Below are 21,002 nucleotides of genomic sequence, written 5' to 3'. Positions count from 1 at the left end.
GGAGGGAATGTGCCAACATGTCAAAACACCGTACAAATGAGCCCTCAGTGAAGAGCCAGTTCAAGCGTGGGGATGCTGCTCGGCACCCAAAGAACTGGCTCCTGTGGATCGCGCTCCCTAGGAGGACATGCATCGGATCAGTTTAAGTCGCTTTTGAGCGTGGACTGTCACCACACTAGCAAAATAGTCCATTTTTCCGAGGGAGGAAAAGAAACCAACGAATGCGTGCTTTTAGTTTCCCTGGACAGCAAGAAGCTGCTGCTTTCTAGCGGTTTTGAAAGACTGAGCACTTCTGAGTGAAGTTTTCCGGTCAAGTTCTTCTCGCACAAGCACATGTCCCGTCCCCACCCTTCCTGCTCTGCTCAGCTATTGTGCCAGCCCAGCACAGCCCAGCCCTGCACGACTGTACTTCGGGGGCTCCGTCTGGGAAGTCCCCAGTGCCCTCCCCTTGCTTGTCGTCCATTGGCTACTGGATGACAGGTCCGAGCGCCGATTGGTGGCGGGAGGCGCCGCTCTCCCCTCAGTCCCGTTCGCCGCTATAAATACCACCCTGGGCGCTGTTCCTCGGTCCTGCCGGAGTCTCTCGGGGTGTGTAGAGGGAGCTGCAGAAGGCAAACTCTCTTCTTTCTTTCCCCCTTTGTGCAAGGATTACAAAAAAAAATGACCACCAAGTCGAAGACCTCGTCCTACCAAAGGATCTTCGGGGGCGGCAGACCCAGCTCCTCCAGCAGGAGCTACGTCACCTCTTCCACCAGGTACTCGCTGGGCAGCGCCCGCCCCAGCAGCAGTAGGGTGGTCTTCTCCAGCTCCTCGTCCCCGGGCCTCTATGCCACCAAGTCTTCGGCCATGAGGCTGCGAAACAGCATGCCCCCGGCCAGGATGCACGACTCGGTGGACTTCTCCCTGGCCGATGCCATCAACCTGGAGTTCAAAGCCAACCGGACCAACGAGAAAGCCGAGATGCAGGAGCTGAACGACAGGTTCGCCAACTTCATCGACAAAGTGCGCTTCTTGGAGCAGCAGAACAAGATCCTGCTGGCCGAGCTGGAGCAGCTGAAGGGCAAAGGCACGTCCAGGATCGGGGACCTGTACGAGGAGGAGATGAGGGACCTCCGCAGGCAGGTGGACCAGCTCAACAACGAGAAAGCTAGGATAGAGGTGGACAGGGACAACTTGGCAGACGACCTCCAGAGACTTAGGGAAAAGTAAGCACCTTTCTCTTTTTTTTGTCCTTGATTTTGCTGCACTACAGTTAGATAACGGTATTCTGCTGCGGGTAGGCGGGGTCTGCCGAAGTCTTTGGCTCTCTCGACTTTCTTTTGTTAGATTTTCTTGGAAGTTGGGATTCGGTCCACATGGTGGCCTGACGTGACACGATTTCTCTTGTGCGGATAAAAAGATGTAGTTATAGTGTAGTAATAAATGTTTAGAATTGGGGTGTAAGCTTTTTTTGTGGGGTGGGGGTGGGCATTGACTTTTCGTATTGAATCCATGGGTATCATTCTTTTGTTCAGTATAATCCTTAGAACGACACGATATATGGGTTTAATGAGCCTTCTTTGTAGTTTATTACTGAAACAGAATGGGTTGAAAGATTTAAGTCACTCGTTCTGCTTTCCAGGGCTTCAGATGGAATTCTCTCCACATCCTGCAAAACAAGTGTCCCTCTTGCTGCTTTTTAGTTGGGTCTACATATTTCTGGCTCTGTGCATAGTTTATGTTAATACTATCTATTTCCACCAGACTCCTGCAGCAGCAGAAAGCATCAAGTGCAGTTTGGATAGTAATATCAGAGCATAGAACTGGGAAGAGGGGGGAAAGAAAGACATGAGGAAATGACATTATCTGACTGATGGGTGGGTGGATGAATGGAAGGGTGTGGTAGAGGAACCCCGATCTGGTGCAGAGCAACAGCTACTTCCTTTTTTTTTTTTTTTTTAATAAAGTTTCATATGATCTGTTTGCAGATTGCAAGATGAAATGATTCAGCGTGAAGAAGCTGAAAATAATCTGCAGTCTTTTAGACAGGTCTGTATTTTTTTTTTTAATATACTTTGGTAGTGGCTAAATGTAAACTTTGACGAAATGTTCTTTCCTTTGACTTTGTCTTCACAGAAGTTTCTAACATCAGACTAACCAAAGCCATCTAGTGGCACAATTGTTTCCTGTTTTTTTTTATCTGCCAGTTTCTCCACATTTTACAGTAATGGATACAAAATTGAGAGGGTGGACTATTGCAGTAAAACCAAATGAATACTGTCTAAAACTTGAAAGATTACCAAGGACCCTTTTACTAAGCCACGGTAGGCACTAGTGCGTGCCAACCCCATGCCAATAAGCACTGCCTTGAGATTCTCTGAGGCGTCCTATGGTAGTGTGCCATTCAGGTAGTGTGACTGCCTGAGCAATATAGAATTCATTTTAAGATCTTGTATTTTCTCCATTAGATCGTGTGTATGGCAAGATTACATGGTATTTTCGGTTTGTTTGTAGCTGCAAGGGGGTTGAGATCTAACTTCACAAGAAAACTGTCAGCTGACTCATTGATAAGCACGCACTATGCTGGTACATGGGTAGCAGCCTTTTCGGTTGCAGGTCCTAGATTGGGGAATGCCCCGCCTAGCTATCTACGTTACTGTACTAATGGAGGACTTTTTAGACAGTTTCTGAAGACGCTTTTTTTTTTTTGTTCAGGCCTTTTAATATCTTGTGGTGAGACTTTTTAAAGTTTCTGGTTGCTTGAGACACAGTGGGTATTCTTATTGTTTGTATTGTATTGTATAAGAAACTGTGAATGTTATATTGTTACCCATTTAGGTTCAGGCGGGATATAAATTATATAAATAATCCCGTGCTATAATATCATTTTTCTTTTTTAGCAGGGAAGGCGGGTCAAAGTAGGCATGTCCTGCGCTAATCAGATAGTGCATGCACATTGCTGCGTGCCGCCCGATAAGAGCAGGGTTAGTGCGGGGATTCCTTAGCACCTATAAAATAGGTGGCAGTACGGGCTCCTGCGGTAATGGCCATGGGCTAATTGGGAAATTAGCATTTATCGCCATGCTAAAAGTGACCACAGCACGCAGGAAATCCACATGCCAACAACAGCGCTGGCCACTTTTTGGTGTGGCTTAGGAAAAGGGCCCCAAAGTCTTTTCTTATGAAAATGTTTTTCTCCATTTTTAGACAGTAACACACTGATGGGTCCTTTTACTAAGGTGTGCTGAAAAATGGCCTGTGGTAGTGTAGGCAACATGTTTTGGGCGTGCACAGAATAATTTTTTAGCGCACCTGTAAAAAATGCCTTTTTTGAATTTTTGCCGAAAATGGATGTGCAGCAAAATCAAAATTGCAGCGCGTCCATTTTGGGTCTGAGACCTTACCACCAGCCATTAACCTAGCGGTAAAGTCTCGTGTGGTAACCGGGCGGTAATGACCTGCACGTGTCAAATGCCACTTGACGCACGCCAGAAAATAAAAAAAATATTTTTTGGACGCGCGTAGCAGATGCATGCCAAAAATGAAAATACCGCAAGGGCCACGCGGTAGCCGGGGCGGTTACTCAGAATTGGCGCATGTTGGGCACGCATAGGCGCTTACGCGGCTTAGTAAAATGGCCCCTGAAATGCTAGTGAAGAAATTGCAGTAAAATGTGCTTTCTGTTCTAGAAAAAAGTGTAGCAATCTTGATTTTATGCTAGTATTAGCATGGAAGCAAATGAAGCTAATTTTCTGATGTGAAATTTCACATTGATTACGTCACAACACGTTTTGTCCCGTTTTTTTTTAAGTTCTTGGTCTTTCTTAATGCCAGTACTGTGGTGAAAAGGAGTGAAACAGAATGGAGGAATAGGCTGGGTTCCTTTCAAAGCGGAGACAACTGTTACTTTGATTAATCCTTGTATGTTCCAGTATGGGGGATGTACAAAAGGCAGCCAGCCATCTGTTCGCTTAGTGGAAGGACACTAATGGTTTCTCTGGGATTCCCAGTGGAATGTAGGTAGTGGCGTTAGGGCAATTGTTATGGATAATAGCTGTTTTTTTCTGCTGCGGGGTACCAGGAACCCGCTGCATTCCTACTGAGTGAAGTCAGCATGATTTCTTTTGAAAAAGGTTTTCAATATTCAAGTTACTTTTTGGACTCCATTTTGTTAAGGGAATTTATGTATTGAGTAGATGTGAAATAAGTTTGTGCATTTTTTAAAGTAAGCCAGGTTAAAAAGTTAATTTTTCTTTTCAGAAAATTGTTTTTGGAAATTTATATAAGGACAGAAAAATATCTACTGTACCTGATTGTACACTACTTCGATAGCTTTCAGACTTGCAGGCAATATATAAGAGATTAAAATAAATTTCATAGAAGGACACAGGGTCTTTAGATACCTTGTAGTATGTGAGCTATACATGTATTACTTTCACCTTTGCATCTAGTGGTATTCAGAGTTTTGCCACTATGGGAATTGTATTTGATATACCACCCTTTCTGTGGTTAAGAAACAAAGTGGTTTATTATTTACAAGTGCTTAGTTTGTATCTGGTGCAGTGAAGGGTTAAATGACTTGTTCAGGCTCACATGGAGCTGCAGTGAAAACTGAACCCAGTTCTCCAGGTCCTTGGCCCACTGCACTGTTAGGCTACTCCTCCACTCCATGTACACCATACTAATGTAGTCTTTGAAGCGGTGGGTTATGGTGGCTGGTGTATGTTTGGAGAAAGATGTGTTAATTATTTAGAAATGTTTTCTTCCATAGAGACACAGTGGGAGAAGAGGCTTAAGGAGCCCTTTTACTAAGCTGCACAGAAAAGTGGCCAGTGCTATCCCCAGTGCAGGTCTTTTCCACGTGCTGAGGCCACTTTTGGTGCAGCAGTAAAATGGCTGATTTCCATAATTCCCGTTAATGGGCATGCACTAATTTCCCCATTAGCATATGAGCTCATATGGACACTTATTTTCTAGGTAAGGGCTCATGCACTAACCACACGCTAATCAGTTGGCGGACAGCGATGTGGCTGCATTAACCAATGAGCACAGAACACACCAACTCTCCACCCCACAGACACGCCCTAGTGCTGAAATCTATCTTTTAGCACATGGGAAGCATGTGCTGATCCCACAACTACCATGGGACGCCTGACCTCACCCCGCAGTATTGTATTTTAACCTGCAGTAAGCAGGCATTGGTGCTTACCGCATTGGTAGGATTCCTATTTTAGCCTTTTGAAAATTTTACCAGGCACACCACAGGTAAAGTGCAAGGATTGTTCTAGAGAATGTATACTTTTGCCTGCGCTGCACGGAGGCATTCCTGCGGATGGAGATAGGGCAGGAAGTGAAGTGCCTATAGGCCTCCGTTTACCAAACTGCATTATAGTAACAGTGCTTGTTTGGCAATAACACAACTTAATTCTGGATTTTGTGCCCATTCACCTTTATAAAGTAGCCTCTGCTGTGCCTTCCCTTCTTCCCCTCTTGAGTGTGTGTGTGTGTGTGGGGGGGGGGGGGTTCTTCACCCATTCCATGGGACACAACTAGCCAGTCAGGTTTTCAGGATATCCACAATGAATGTATATGAGACGAATTTTCATGTGCTACCTCCACTGTGGGTATCCTGAAATCCTGACTGGCTGGGTGAGTCCCGAGGACTGGGTTGAGAACCCCTGCTGTAGAGTATGTGTGGAAATCCCAGCCCTGTCCAGACCTCATCCTGGAGGTAGGCATTGTGTTGTCCAAGTGCCTAATTGCCTAATTATGTGTGTGTGTGTGTGTATAGACGGGGGCAGTTTCATAAGCTCCAACCTAAGGAGCCCTTGTAGAAAGGTGCGGCAAGCCATATCGCGGACTTGCCATGTGGCAATTCGGCACTACTGCCGGGCTACCATAGGACCCAGGCGGTACTTCCTGCACCCACTGCGTGCCATTTACGGCACTTAAAAAATATTTTTCGATTTTTAGCGCCGGGGGCTTACCTGGCATGGCCATTTCCTTTTTTTTTTTTTAAAGGGGGCCTCAGTGTATGGCAAATCCATGCGTTGACGCTACCTCAGGGCCTCTTTTACCACAGCTTGTTCTGCATGTTCAAGTTGCATATAAAATTACCGCCGTTGTGCTGGATTCTGTATAGGTCACCCAAAGTCAGGTGCGAAAATTTTGGGTATGGATCACAGATCTACATGTAAACTCATTAGCTAATTAGATGCTAACAATCGGTTATTGGCGTTAGCAAGCATTTAGGACCTCTTTTACAAAGCCACGCTGCCAATTCTTGGTGCGGCAGATGAGAGGAAACCCATTCGATTCCTATAGGTTTCATCTCATTTGCCGCACGGGAATAGCTAGTGCAGTTTTGTAAAAGAAGCCCTTAATTGGCAGTAATTAGGAGTTAAATATAAATCTTCCCTGCGCCCTATTCTGTAACATGTGTACCTAACTTTCATAGCGTGCAACGCCAAAGAGGCTGTGGCCATGTGAGGGGCATGGGTGGGGCAGGGGCGTTCCCAGAAATTAGGCATGATGTTATAGAAAACATGCATTTGCGCTTAACTGCTATCAGTTGGGTGCCAGCATTTACACCAGCCTTTGGCAGGCAAATTTAGGAATGAAAGGTATGCTAAGCTGACATTCTGTAAAGGTTGTTTCGTGCAGAGTGCCCTTTACAGAATACTAGCTCGGTGCACATTTTGGCACCTATCTTTGGGCATCTTTTACACCATTTAGCCCATTATGGGCTAGATTCTACATATGGCGCCTGACAATTCTGCACAGAAAAAAAGGACGCCAAAATTTTATAGAATAGGCTTAAATTTCCACGCGTATAAAGAATTATGCCAAGCACCTCTCCACATGAACAAATGTAGTCCCGGCCATTTATGCCACGTTTTACTTGGCGTAAATCCCGACGCTTAAATTAGGCGCAGAGCGGGTGTATTCTTTAACGATATGCATAGATTTTAGAAATGCCCATGGCTGCACCCCCTTTTCAACTATGTGACTTAGAATTTATACGCGCCATGTTACAGAATACGCTTAGCAAGTTGTGCACATAACTTCTAATGCCAATTAGTGCTGATAATTGCTTGTTAATTTCCAATTAACAGCACTGATTAGCTAGTTAAACAAGTTACGCACTTTGATTTCCGCATGGAAATTTAAGACATGATATATAGAATCCCAGGGTATGTGCACAGTTTTGAAGAGCCTCATAAAGGCTAATGCATTAAAGTGTGTTACCAGCCATTAATGTATCAGGTACCTCACATTAACGGCCCGTGTTAATGACATGAAAATGAGTTTTGTGTTCATTTACTATCATTGCCTTGCAAGTTAACAGATATTATTGAAAGAGCATAACTAAACCTCTCTCATGCCCAATCAAGAGACATGAGCTGCTACTGAAAGGTGTGAGCTAAATCCAAATAAATAAATAGTTTTGCTTTTATGGGTTTGTGCGCATTTTAACCCATTGTTTTTCTTTAAACTAATAGGTAATAGCTGTTCTCATGTACCTCATGAAGATTTTGGTTAAAATTGTAGCAAACGAATTGATGCACTCACTAGTTAGAAGGATTGGCTGCTCTTCAGTATTTTTTTATTGCTTCTGGGTCAGCTGAATTAGATGGGGAAGAGGAAATGCCAATCGAGGTTATGCAATACATATTTTGAGTCTTACAAAGATCCTTTTTGTGAAGCAGAAGTATTTTATAACTGTAGGATTTTAAAATGGGTAAAATGATGCACAAAGAAGCTATTTTTAAATGTTTCGATAATGGAGAAAGCTGTCTTAAGTAGCAGTAGATTCCTAAAATCTTTGCATACTAGTTGTATTCTTTTGATTGTGCAAAGAAAATACACTTATTAATTTTTGAATCCTGGTTTTTTTTTTTCATGGCATAAGTGGTGCTGTTTCCTAATTCAGTGGCTATGAAGGGAGATGTACAATGCATATACTGCTATTTCCCTTGAACAGGGCTGCATTCCACATGCATGCAGATGGCTGGAATGCATTCATTGCAGTGGTGCTGCTCCAATTTGACATCATGTGATCTTTGGCTGACAGTATGGCAGCTTTTTATGTGCAAGCATAAGACCAGTGAAAGTCTTTTGGAATAGCCCACCTCCACTCCTTAAGAAACAAGGGTTCCTTTTACAAAGCTGCACTACCATTAGCAAAGAAGCCCATGGGAACAGAATGGACTTTTTCGTATTTAGCTCGCTTCTAATCATTAGCGCAGCTTTGTAAAAGGAGCCCCAAGTTCTTTGTGTCCAGTCAGCTCTAAAGAAGTGTGTTGCAATCAGATTCTTATTGGGAGGATATAACCAAGAGAGCGAGCCCCTGGATGAAGCACAGTATGGTAGATGTTTACTTTAACACATTTCTAGTGAATATGGCCAAGGGTCATACATCAGGCCTCCTTTCAGAATCAGGCCACTGATTGTCACCTGTAAGCAATGGCCACAACTCACTCCTCTTCCTGGAGGCTGTGAAAGTTGCCTTCACAGCATCCCTTTCCCTTCCTGACCCAGGGAAAGACCCAACTCGAAGACTGAACCAGGGATGCTCCACACGACAGTCTACTTATTTAAAATTATTTCTAGCACTACCACTGAGCCATCAGGCCAGTACATATTTTTCTCTGGTAATAATTTATTAAATATTTGTATTATTAACATAAATACGTGGCTGTGAATGGTGCTGAGGGGAGGGGAATTGTATACTTCATGTGACATAAATCATTATTTTAGAGGTACTGATACAGAATAAGTTGACAGGGTAGGGGGATATGAACAACCATACCCCTCTTATGCTCTCATACCCCTCAGTCAGTGGAGCCAGAAGACTGAAATGTTCAGATCCTGGGCCCCACATCTGCAAAACAGACAGTAACACTGCAGATTACTTCAGTGGGGGTTGAGCTTTCACAAACTCCCTTTAATTTTTTTAAAATTTCTTTTACCTTGTTTCTAATCAATACATTGTTCGTGTTGCAGTTAATAAGTGGATGTTGGTGCAAGCAACTCTGTTAATCATATGCTTTACTTTGCTCAGGATGTCGACAGTGCATCTCTGGCACGCTTGGATCTTGAGCGCAAAGTAGAATCGCTGCAGGAAGAAATCATTTTTCTGAAGAAACTTCACGATGAAGTAGGTTATCATATTCTGTGGTTCTGATTTTATTTGCTCGGCTTCTGGAGCTTCTTGACTGCGGAAGTGTTCTGGTAACATTCTTTAGAGTAATTTGCCTGCACTCATTCTAGTGTTATTTGGTAACTGTGCTAATAACTTGCACTTTGGAGGGTTTTTTAAAATTTGTTGACTGGAGGAGAGGTTAGGTCTCAGAGGCCCAAGGGGACAGAGTGATTTGCTTGAGGCTACCCATGCAATAATGATGAGAGTCTTATCTCAAAGTCTTAGTCCAATGCGCTTCCTGCTAGGCCGCTGCTTCCCTTAATTTGAGTCTGGGTTTTTTTCCAGGAAATTCGTGAACTACAGGCACAGCTCCAGGATCATCATATCCAGATTGACATGGATGTGGCTAAGCCAGACCTTACTGCTGCTCTGCGGGATGTTCGCCAACAGTATGAAAATGTTGCTGCTAAGAACCTGCATGAGGCGGAAGAATGGTACAAGTCCAAGGTAATCAAGTATGCATTGATACAACAGCAATATATTGCTGGTGGTTTATGTATGTGAAAACTTAGCTTAACTCCTACATTCAGCATTTCATCTAGTCTTCTATGCTGTCTGTGTTCCTTCTTTTGGCAACTTTTTCACGTTCAAGAGTTTCACAGATGGCTAAGTTTGCTAATATTAACCCGGCACGTGTTCGGGCTTTAATAATGCTTTTTTTAGTTCGTTGACACAAATAGTAATTCTGGCTTTCCACCAGTTTGCAGATCTTTCTGAAGCTGCTAACCGCAACAATGAAGCCCTGCGCCAAGCCAAACAGGAAGCCAATGAGTACCGCAGGCAGATCCAGACCCTCACCTGCGAGGTGGATGCCCTGAAAGGAACCGTGAGTACTGGCATCGAAAAGAGAAATTTACAAATAGAAATAGCGTGTGATAACAGTAAGACCGTGGCTAAAATACATAGGGAAAAACGCCCTGGGATATATTTGCCTCAGGTTTCTAAGGTTGTGCCCCTGTCCAGACCCATATTTTGGCAGTGGCTAGGGTGGCATTTTTTGCGAACCAGTGTACATAGGACCAGATTCTATAAGTGATGCATCCAAAATGGGCGCAGTAAGCACTATTCTGGCGCACACTTTTTATAGAATAGCACTTAGTGTCAATTCCCGCTCCCTAACTTTGGGTGCTAGATTTACACCTGTTGAAACCTAGAGTAAATGATAGCGCCAAAGTTGGCTGTGCTGACCCAGTATTCTATAATTATGCATGTAACTTTTTGGAATGCCCCTGACACACCCATGCCTTCCTATGGCCACGCCTCCTTTTGAGATACATGGTATGGAGGTTATGCATCCTGCCTTGTAGAATAGTGTGCAGCCAGATGCATGTACAGATTTTAATGGGCGTCAATTAACATCAATAATTGGCTGTTGGCACTCAATTATTGATGGTTCTGAGCTTATTTAATTAATTTGCATGTGCATCTCAGTTTTAGGTGCCACACATAGAATCCAGGGGATCATGTGCAAAGGGCACATTTATACTAGAGGTGGGCCGCCCACAAATTTTCATTTTTCATTTTCCATGTCATTCTCAGCATTGTTTGTTTTTGGTTGGTCTTCATATTCGTTTTGGGGGCAATGTCATTAAGAGCGTGCCCTCTTTCCATATAGGGCCAGATTGTGTAAATGGTGCCCAAAATTAGGTGAAGGAAAGGTCCGTGTTAAACTCATATTCTATAATGGGTGCTCCACGCCAAATGTCCTTTCATAGAATAGCTCTTTAGTGCCAACTCCCACGCCCAACTTTGGGTGTGAGGATTTATGCCTGCTGAAACCTTAGTGTAAATCCTGGCACGCAAGTTGGATGTATAACCTAGGAATTCAATACTGAGTCTAAATTTTTGGAACACCCCTGACCTGCCTATATCCCTCCCTTGGCTACACCCTAGGAATTCTATAACACAGAGTCTAAATTAGGCCCCTTACCTGCCTATGCCCCTTCCTTGACCATACTATACCCCTTCCTTGACTATACCCCAGGAATTCTATAACACAGAGTCAAAATTTTTGGAACAACCCCTGACCTGCCCATGCCCCTCCCTTGACCAAACCCCAAGAATTCTATAACAGAGTACATTTTTGGAACGCCTCTGACCTGCCAATGCCCCTCCCTTGACGATGCCCCAAATTTGGATCCACGGCTTTATAGAATACCGCAAAGGCAGATGAGCGCAAGTCCAAATTAGTGCCAATTTGTATCAATAATTGTTAATGGTTTGTTAACTAATTTGCATGCACATTTGCCCTTCGTGCCCAAATTTGAACAACCTATATAGAACCCGGGGGATAATGTGCACTAAATCAACAACCAAAAAAGCACAAAATGTTTGTTTTTGCTAGTTTTCGTTTGTTAAAAGCATGCAGTGACATAGGATATGTTGGCTTTTCCGATATCATTGCAAATGACAGCCCACCCCTAATTTGTACCTAAGAACATAAAAGTAGCCATACTGGGTCAGACCTCACAATACGTACTCCTGGGGAAATTCTGTGCTACTGCACAATGCAGAATTTCCACAGAATTTCCTTCCTCCACAGACTGCAGAATTTCCTGTGTAGAATTCTGCACAGTCTGCTGAAATGTGCTCTGTTTCTGGCTGGCTGCTTCCCTCCCTCCCTCTCTACCTACCTCCACATACACTATAGCACAGCAAGAGAGGAGCTGCACAGCCGCAGATTGGGCTGCTTCCTCTGTTTCTCCTACCTTGGTCCCCAGTGGTTCCTTTAGGCTGCATGGCTCAAAGGAACAGTCGGGCCCAGGATGACAGCTCGATATGAGGCTGTGCAGCTTTTCTCTCATGCCACGCTGTAGTGGTGTATCTGCAGGTAGACAGAGAGGGAAGGGTTGCCTGAAAAAACGGTGCATGGGGTGTGTGTAGGGGGGGAGGCTGGAAAAAAGTGGCTGGGGGTGTGTATGTGTGCCATGGGTGGGGGAAGGAGGGCTGATGCAAGGTGCTTGGGGTTGTGTATGCCATGGGGGGATGGAGTTGAAGCAAGGTGGATGGAGTAGTGTGTACCATGACAGGGGAAAGGGTTGGAGCAAGATCGATGGGGTGGAGTGTAACATGGGGGGGGGGGGGGGGGGGGGCGGAGATAGGTAGATAGTGTGTATGTGTTTCATGGGGTGGAGGGCTAGAAAAAAGTGGTTGGGGAATGTGTGCACCTGGGGGAAATGCCAGCCTTTATAGTGAGGGAATTCTGTTCAAAACAATTACAACGTGTGCTGAATTTTGAATTTTGTTTCCCCCCAGGAAATAGGGAGAAAAGGGTAGTAGACATATATGGATTTCTATCCGTCATATTCACTGTATGCCAGTAGAAGTTGTTAATGACTACAATATTAAATTCATTCAAAAATAGAGTGGACAAATTTTCAGGGAAGATAGATATCAGTAGGTATGGTGGTGCAGCTACAATTTATGCAAGAGTGCTAAAGTAGTGATTCTGAGCCATTCAACATATTTGAGGTTGGAAATGGAACGGAATTTTCATGGCAGTAGTGCTGACTTCGGATGCAGATTCCCTGAGCCAACATATATACAGAGCTGTCAGGTATTTAGAAGAAGGGTGAACAATCATGAATCCTCGGTCTGTCAACTTACCCAGGCATAGTACAGCTTTGATTCACTAGACAGGCTCAGGAAACATTTATAGCAGAGTACAGTTTTTGCTGACCCCCATGTTTACCCAGTTGCATAAACATTTCATTCTTTTCAGAATGAATCCCTGGAGCGCCAGATGCGTGAGTTGGAGGAGAATTTTGCCATAGAAGCTGCTAATTACCAGGACAGTATTGCCCGTATGCAAGACGAAATCCAGAACATGAAGGAGGAAATGGCCCGCCACTTGCGTGAATATCAGGATCTGCTGAACGTGAAGATGGCTCTCGATATTGAGATTGCTACATACAGGAAACTGCTGGAGGGAGAGGAAAACAGGTATGGAAAATTTTTCACTCAGTGCAAGCTTGGGAACTCATTGCTGGAGCCTATGGTAAAAACATTTACAGGCTCATTTTAGACCGGATATAGAAGTTGGAATTGAGACGTCAAGGTCAGGACGTCCCAAGTTTCATTAGTATTTTAGAACAGAACCTGCTGGCATAGAAGCTGTTCTAAAATACAGGAGAAATATGTATTTATGCATTGAGTGTGGGCAGCAAAAACATCCGTTTTCCATGGGTTGAAAATCAACACATAAACCTTTTTGTGCCAGCACATACCCATTTATCTTTGGCATTTTAGAGATAGAAATATGTATTTTCCTAGCACTGTCACAGAGACTGGACATATCCCTTGCCAGTTTGGCTTGTGGTAACGGGGTGGGGGGTGGAACGGGACAAAAACCACTGGGGAATTAAGGGGGCAACCACCCCTATTCCCTCCAGTGGAACATTGGTTTATAGGAGCAGATTGATGAAATGTAAACATGTTTGGTAGCAGGTGTAACTCCCAACATTGATCTTCTGAAATGGGACTAAATGTCTGTGAACTTGCCATGCCCTAGTCCCACCCAAAACAAGCCCTGGACCAGCCATTTGCATGCACTCTGGCTTGAGACGTGGATATCCTGGCTTTGTTAAATGGGGACTTAGACGTTTATGCAAGATAAATATTTAGATGTCAGTTTCTGCATGTCTCAAACTCAAATAGCCCTTCTAAAATGACTGCCTTAGTGTGCTGGATTTAAAAAAGGCTTGGGCAGATTCCTTGAGGAAAAATCCATAAACTGATATTAAGGTAGACCTGAGAAGAGCCTCTACTTATCTTTCGACCATTAGCATAAAATCGTGCTACTGTTTAGGATTTTGCCAGATACTTGTAACCTTCAGTCTGTTCAGAACTCTGCTGCACGTCTCATATTCCGCCAGAACCGATATACTCATATCACCCCTCTCCTCAGGTCACTTCACTGGCTTCCGATCAGATACCGCATTCAATTCAAGCTTCTCCTTCTTACCTACAAATGCACTCAGTCTGCTGCCCCTCACTACCTCTCTACCCTCATCTCCCCTTACGTTCCCGCCCGTAACCTCCGTTCACAGGATAAATCCCTCCTCTCAGTACCTTCTCCACCACCGCCAACTCCAGGCTCCGCTCATTCTGCCTCGCCTCACCCTATGCTTGGAACAACCTTCCTGAACCCTTACGCCAAGCCCCCTCCCTGCCCATCTTCAAGTCTTTGCTTAAAGCCCACCTCTTCAATGCTGCGTTCGGCACCTAACCCTTACCGTTCAGTGAATCCAGACTGCCCCAATTTGACTGCCCCTATCGGACCGACCGTTCACTTGTCTATTAGATTGTAAGCTCTTTGAGCAGGGACTGTCTCTCTTTGTTAAATTGTACAGCGCTGCGTAACCCTAGTAGCGCTCTAGAAATGTTAAGTAGTAGTAGTAGTAGTAGTAACCTGGATTGGCCACTTTTGGAAGCAGGATATTGGGCTAGATGAATCTTTGATCTGACCCAATAAGGCAACTCTTATGTCAATTATGTGTTGTGTAAGACACATGCCTGTTTCTGTATCCAGAGTCAAGAGAAGGATTTCAGTTGGTTCTGTGGCTTTACCTAGGACTTACACCAGACTATCTTTCCAATCTAACAATCCCATATTCTCCCAATCGGATTTTCCGAACATTGAACGATAACTGCCTCGTTCTCCCTGGTCCGAAAGCTACTCAATTAGAATCTACAGGGCACAAAAGCTATTATTTTGTTTCACCATACACCTGGAATAATCTCCCCAATCCTACTCGAAGTAACCCTTAATTAAGAGTTTTTAAATGGATTTAAAGGCCTAGGGGTCCTTTTACTAAGGTGCGATGAAAAAATGGTCTGCAGAAGTGTAGACGCGTGTTTTGGGCACGTGCAGAATTATTTTTCAGCGCACCTACAAAACATGCCTTTTTAAAATGTTTGCCGAAAATGGACGTGCGGCAAAATGAAAATTGCCGCACATCCATTTTGGGTCTGAGCAAGCCATTGACCTAGCGGTCAGGTCTCATGCAGTAACCGGGTGGTAATGGTCTATGCGCATAGCTGGCGCACATCAGAAAATAAAAAATATTTTTTAGACGCACGTAGCGGACGCGTGCCAAAATTGAAATTACTGAAAGGGCCACGCGGTAACTGGGTGGTAACTCCAATTTGGTGCGCATAGGCGCCTAAGCGGCTTAGTAAAAGGGCCCCCTGGTTATTTACCCAAGTTTATAGAGATGCAGGCTAACCAGAATTACCCAACCGAGACTGTTCTTAAATTCCCATGTCATTTCGCTTGTTCCCCTCTTCCTCCTTCTCTAATTCTATACATTTTCTTTTTATTTGGTCTATTTTTATTGAAAAAGTTTTTGTTCGATATTTTATTTTTGGTGTGCTGCTGTTCTAATACTTTCCTTTTATCCTACCTGCTGTTTTACAGTCTTGCTGTCCTGTAGTTTATGCAGGTCCTTTCCATTTCTTTTTCCAATTTAGTCTGTACACCACTTTGCTCTGCTATGTCGGTTTCAGCTGTATAGCAAGTTTTAATAAACTATAATTTCAAGGACGGTATTAATATATTACGCTGTGGACAATGTAGTGACATCTGAGTCCTTTCATTTGTAGGGTTAGTCAAGTACATTCAAACCAATTTATATGCTGTAGCCTGTCAAATTTTCCATAACATTTCCTTTTTTATGGGGTTCTTGAACTAGTCTCATCTTTTTTTTTTCAGGCACTTGAAAGGGAATGTGTACATCAAATACATATTTCAACCATCTTATGCTATTGCATGCCACGTCTATATTGACTGGAAGAGTTCAAATAACTGTTGACGCATAATTTCTGGATGTGCTATTAAATATGGGGGTTATCTGCAGCAGGTCCCATAGGAATAAAATGTGCCCTGCTGCAGATAACTCGAGCTAAGCTTTAGTAAAAGATCCCCTATGTTTGTTGTTGAGAGATAAGCAACCATTTTAGATAGAAAAGGGATTGCTGAAGGTCACTAAAAAGGATTCTGTTGCTTTCTTGTCTTTCAGAATTACCATTCCAGCTCATAGTTTTGCTTCTCTGAACCTAAGAGGTAAGATAAACCGTGTCTTCCCTCATGCTTGTAAAAATATTTATATATTACATTTTTTTAAATTTATCTTTATTGAATCCACAAAGCAACAACAATAGCCACATAACTAAGATCAAGTAACATTTTTTGTTTTCTCCCGATATTACTTCCTCCCACCCCCCACCCCCGCCCTCATGATCCTGGAACACCATAAAGCAGGGATGTTGGGCTAAATTTGAATTCATTTGGGAGCCCTTTTGGCTAGCCATGTCACATCAGATTCACAGCTGGCTTTTGAATTGTTCAGTTATGATTCTTTTCTCATTCTTTTGTTCGCTTCTCAGGTCTGGATAAGAAACCACTATATATTACATTTTAACATATTGCCTTGTCTGAAATTCACAAAGCAGTTCATAAGATCCATGTAAACAATGAAGCCATTTATAATACACTCAAATCCTAATCATCTTTAGTCGCCTCCCATACACTCCTCCTCTAAAAGAAACCACTCTGAAGTTCAATTCCCTCTCTCTAAAGTGCAGACCGTAAAACATTTTATATAGAACACCTGCCCCATGCTGCACACCAATTGCACATTTGATCCGCAACAGACCTTATATTTCTACAAGTCCAAATGCATGAAATAAAGTCAAAATCATCATACCAATAAATGAACCTCACCCAAAATTATTGCAGACAACCAGGCTTTTTGCAGAACTTCAAATAGATTCAAACCTCACCTTAATGGGAGATTGTTCCAAAAAAAAAAAAACAGAACAATATTTCTAAATGCTGAGCTCCTGATACAGCTTATTAAAAAAAACATTCTGATTTGTATGTCATTACCTTGTCACTAATATTATGGAACCGTTAATGTTAGCATGAGCTGTTTTGGGCTCCTGGAATCAGGTGAATTAATTTTCAGACTGTCTGCTTTGGGATACAGTCCGGGGTATTTTGTAGAAAAGTAGGCAGAGTCTGGGGCTACTTTATACCTATGGACCTTTGCTCCCACTGTATTGCACAGGTAGATTTTGCAAGGAAAATACTGAATGTAGAACTGAAAATATAACAAACAATATTCCTTCACTAATGCAATATGAGGGTTTTTTTTGTCCCATAACAGTGTCTATAAACAAGGAGGAAAAAAAAGCCTCAGAAGTACAAAGGCATTATATATCTTTACGCCTTACCTTTTCAATCATTGGCTGTTAAAAAAACCTCCATCGTTTTAATTCAAGTATCTTCTCTTTTGTATATTTTTATCTTGTATGTTTTTTGCATTTTCATAAAAAATATACATTTCACTTAACCTTTGTGTTCATATTAGGTCTCTCCGATGCTAGCCACCATTTCATGGTGCTAAATCCTGCTGCTTTAGGGGGTTTTAGCCTTTAAATAATTGTTTCGGGTACTGCATTGACCTCTGTGGTGCATGCAAATCTCGCTCATGAATATTCATTGTGGATATCCTGAGAGGTCAATGAACACAGATGTGAAGTCTGTTTCTATTTAAAACAACCTCCCCTCTCCCCTTGCCTCTGTATAACAAGTTAGTTAGGAGTCAGTTCATTTGTTCTGAAGAGGGCTTGCTTTATTAAAATTTGATAGGTGCAAGATATTGAGTGACTAGATATTGGTTTATTAGAACTAATTGGTTTGTCATAGTCTTGCTGGGAGGCCATTTTGGCTTAGAGATGTAATATATAATCACAAATGGTACCTGTATATCCAGAGGGCATTATTGTTTTCATATTGAAATTCAGATTTGAATGTATGACAGCATTTCCAATGTTTTATATGTCTCAGTCTTTTTAGATTAGTTCTAGATTATGGCAGATGGAAGCATGTTCTGTGAATAATATTTATTGGGTACCAAATTTGTATCATTTATTTAATACTTGATATACCACTCATCAAAAAATACATCTAAGAGGTCTACAATCATCAAAAGAGAAAACAAAGTAACATACTTGGTAAAAAGAGAGTAAGTGTTATGTTGTATGCTGTGCCATTTCTATGCCAAATTGTACTGCCATATTTGCAGTGGAGAAGCCATACAATTTGGTGCCATATATGCTTTCCCCATTACTTCAACCAAGCAACTAATTTTAAATTTTTTTTCACTTGTACAGAAACCAACCTGGAGTCATTCCCAATGGACACTCACTCAAAGAGAACTCTCTTGATTAAGACTGTCGAGACCAGAGATGGACAGGTTGGTGTCACATTGGGGTAGCAAAAAGAATGAGTTAATGTTGCAGTGGCCTTACTGTATAAGGGCTCCTTTTACAAAGGCATAGTAGTGTTTTTAGCATGCACCAAATACTAGAGATGACCATAGGAATATATGGGCGTCTCTAGCATTTAGCGCACTCTAAAAACGCTAGCGTGCCTTTGTAAAAGGACCCCTAACTATTTAATAGCTAGTGGAGACTTGCTGGCAAGCAGGTTTTCTCATCTACTTGTCCAGTAACTTCTAGAAGGGTAACTGGAAAAAATAGTCTCTTGAAAGTAGCCTCAGTGACATTCCTCTGGAGATTTGGGCACTACTTGCTTAAAAGCAGTTACCCATTTGCAGTTATGGAAGTGACACTAGCCCCCCATTCCCATTTGTTTTTGGGGGGGGGGAGGTGATGCTATTTTCTGTACTATGTTTTTCTGTCATAGATACAAAAATCATCTTTAGTACCAGTTGAAATGGCCCCCCTGGAAATTCACAACACTGCCAGATATCTTACAATTTTCCTAACAGTGGAAAGATAAATTTGACAGTTTGATACAATAACAGCAGTAAACCTGGAAATATAAGTGGATAGAATCAGCTGTAGAAATCTGCACACCTTTCACAACCAGATCTCATTATTGGGTCAGTTTTCACAATATTCATGAGACTTGGCAGCTCATTTTCAAAAGAAAACTCTCCATGGAGGTTCTGTCTGAGAAATTAGAATGGGGGGAATGGGGCACTTTAGCCCATGTGTTTACTGCTTAAATATATATACTTTAAATATTCAGGGGAGTGGGGAGGAAGTGATTTAAAAATGCAATCTTCGGATGTTCTCTTCCCACCCCAGCCTAACCTTGTTTCATTTTAGCTACAGGCAAAACATAGTAACATCCTCGATATTCAAAACTATTTAACTGGCCAGGAATGGCTCTTGGCTGGTTAACTAGCATTTAAGCGCCTAACAGCGGATATTCAGCAGGAGATAACCAGTTATCTTCCATTGAATATTCCAGTTAGCAGCTATATCCCATGATATAGCTGGTTAGGCATGGATATTCAGTGCCAAACCGGCTATGTTGAGTGGTCAAAATAGGCCGTTTAAATAGCAGGCCTATCTTTGACCACTAAAGTTATCCGGTTAGTGCTGATTATTGGCATAGCATGGCATTGAACATCCAGGAATAACGCCAGCGGCAGGTAAAAAAAAATGCTCATGTCCGCTGGCTAAATATATATCCCTTGGTTCTTAATTGCCAATCATCGTCACAAAAACCTTTCCTTTTCCACGTTTTATCATTAATTGCATGTGTATACTTAAAATCAAAGAACAGTGCTACTTAGTTTAGTTTAAGAACTGCTCAGATCTCTCTCCTAATACTTCTAATATAATTTTCATCAGGTCATCAATGAAAGTTCTCAGCACCATGACCACGATGATCTGGAGTGAAGCGCATGGCAGCCTCGTGTGTATTTTCATCGGAACTGATCCCAGGATGTTTACCAGCAGGATGAGACTGTCATCGAACAGCTTTCAAGTGCCTTTCGCAGTTAATAAAAGAGCGCAAGATAGGGTTATGCTAGATTGTAGAGTTTAGGTCTTGCAAACTAAGGACTCGAGAGGAGGTTAGAACATGAGTTTACAGTAGAGTCCTGAGTTTCCAGACTTCCTGATAGCAATATCTTGCGCTACAATACTGTTTTGAAATATTTGAATTCCAATAAAACTGCTTAACTTGCCAATCAGCGTTAAGAGCAACCTGTCATTGCTTCAATAAATCTTTGGAAACTAGTTTCTGCTGTAGCTTTCTTGTTCAGTGTTTTTGAAGTTATTTCATGGTCATAAGAATAGCCATACTGGCTCAGACCAATGGTCCATCTAGCCCAGTATCCTGTTTCTGGAAGTGGCCAATCCAGGTCACAAGTACCTGGCAGAAACCCAATTAGTAGCAAAATTCCATGCTACCAATCCCGGGGACAGCAGTTGCTTCCCCATGTCTATCTCAATAACAGACTTACGCCTATGTTTACTAAGGTGTACTATGTGTGCGTTAGCATTTTTAACGCACGTAAATGGTTTACGCGCATTAATCGCTAATGCGCCCATAGAAATGTATAATGCCACTACCACTTGACTAATACAATACTTCTTTACGTTTAAATATACTACAAACACATCGTTGTGTGCATTAAATTTTACAATCTTTATTATGAAAACCTCACTATCTAACAATAAAACATTTTCTACCCCACACTCTCACAGTAGTCTCTCCATACTATACATTTCCCAAATCGCTCATCCCAAGTACTACTCAACAAAACCAGCTGAGGCTCATCTCACAGTGTTTCAGATATTCCAACGTGATGACCCATTTCACCACACACTGTCTTTCTGCTCCTAAATCGTAGACATCACACAGTAATGAGCAGAACACTTCCTTCTGCTTGCTTTTAAGGCCTCGTTGGTTTCTGAGAAGAACTCATTAGTCCAAAGAAGAAAGAAAAACTGTGGAATGCTTGGCATCTATTCCATCCACTTATATTACATA

The 21,002-nt window shown here is 42.5% G+C and overlaps 1 protein-coding gene across 1 annotated transcript; it reads left to right on the top strand.

Moving 5' to 3' along the window:
- The first annotated feature begins 564 nt into the window (after positions 1-564).
- On the top strand, positions 565-20,200 carry LOC115458733 (vimentin-like). The gene is made up of 9 exons (XM_030188557.1): positions 565-1,205; positions 1,968-2,028; positions 9,044-9,139; positions 9,470-9,631; positions 9,885-10,010; positions 12,906-13,126; positions 16,204-16,247; positions 18,362-18,444; positions 19,856-20,200. Exons 1-9 carry the CDS (start codon positions 661-663, stop codon positions 19,901-19,903), a joined length of 1,386 nt encoding a protein of 461 aa, XP_030044417.1. The 5' UTR covers positions 565-660; the 3' UTR covers positions 19,904-20,200.
- The last annotated feature ends 802 nt before the right edge of the window (positions 20,201-21,002 follow it).

The sequence above is a fragment of the Microcaecilia unicolor genome, unplaced genomic scaffold, assembly GCF_901765095.1.
Source record: "Microcaecilia unicolor unplaced genomic scaffold, aMicUni1.1, whole genome shotgun sequence".
NCBI lineage: Eukaryota > Metazoa > Chordata > Amphibia > Gymnophiona > Siphonopidae > Microcaecilia > Microcaecilia unicolor.
The sequence above is the reverse complement of the archived record's forward strand: the minus strand, read 5'-3'. Positions and strand labels throughout refer to the sequence as shown.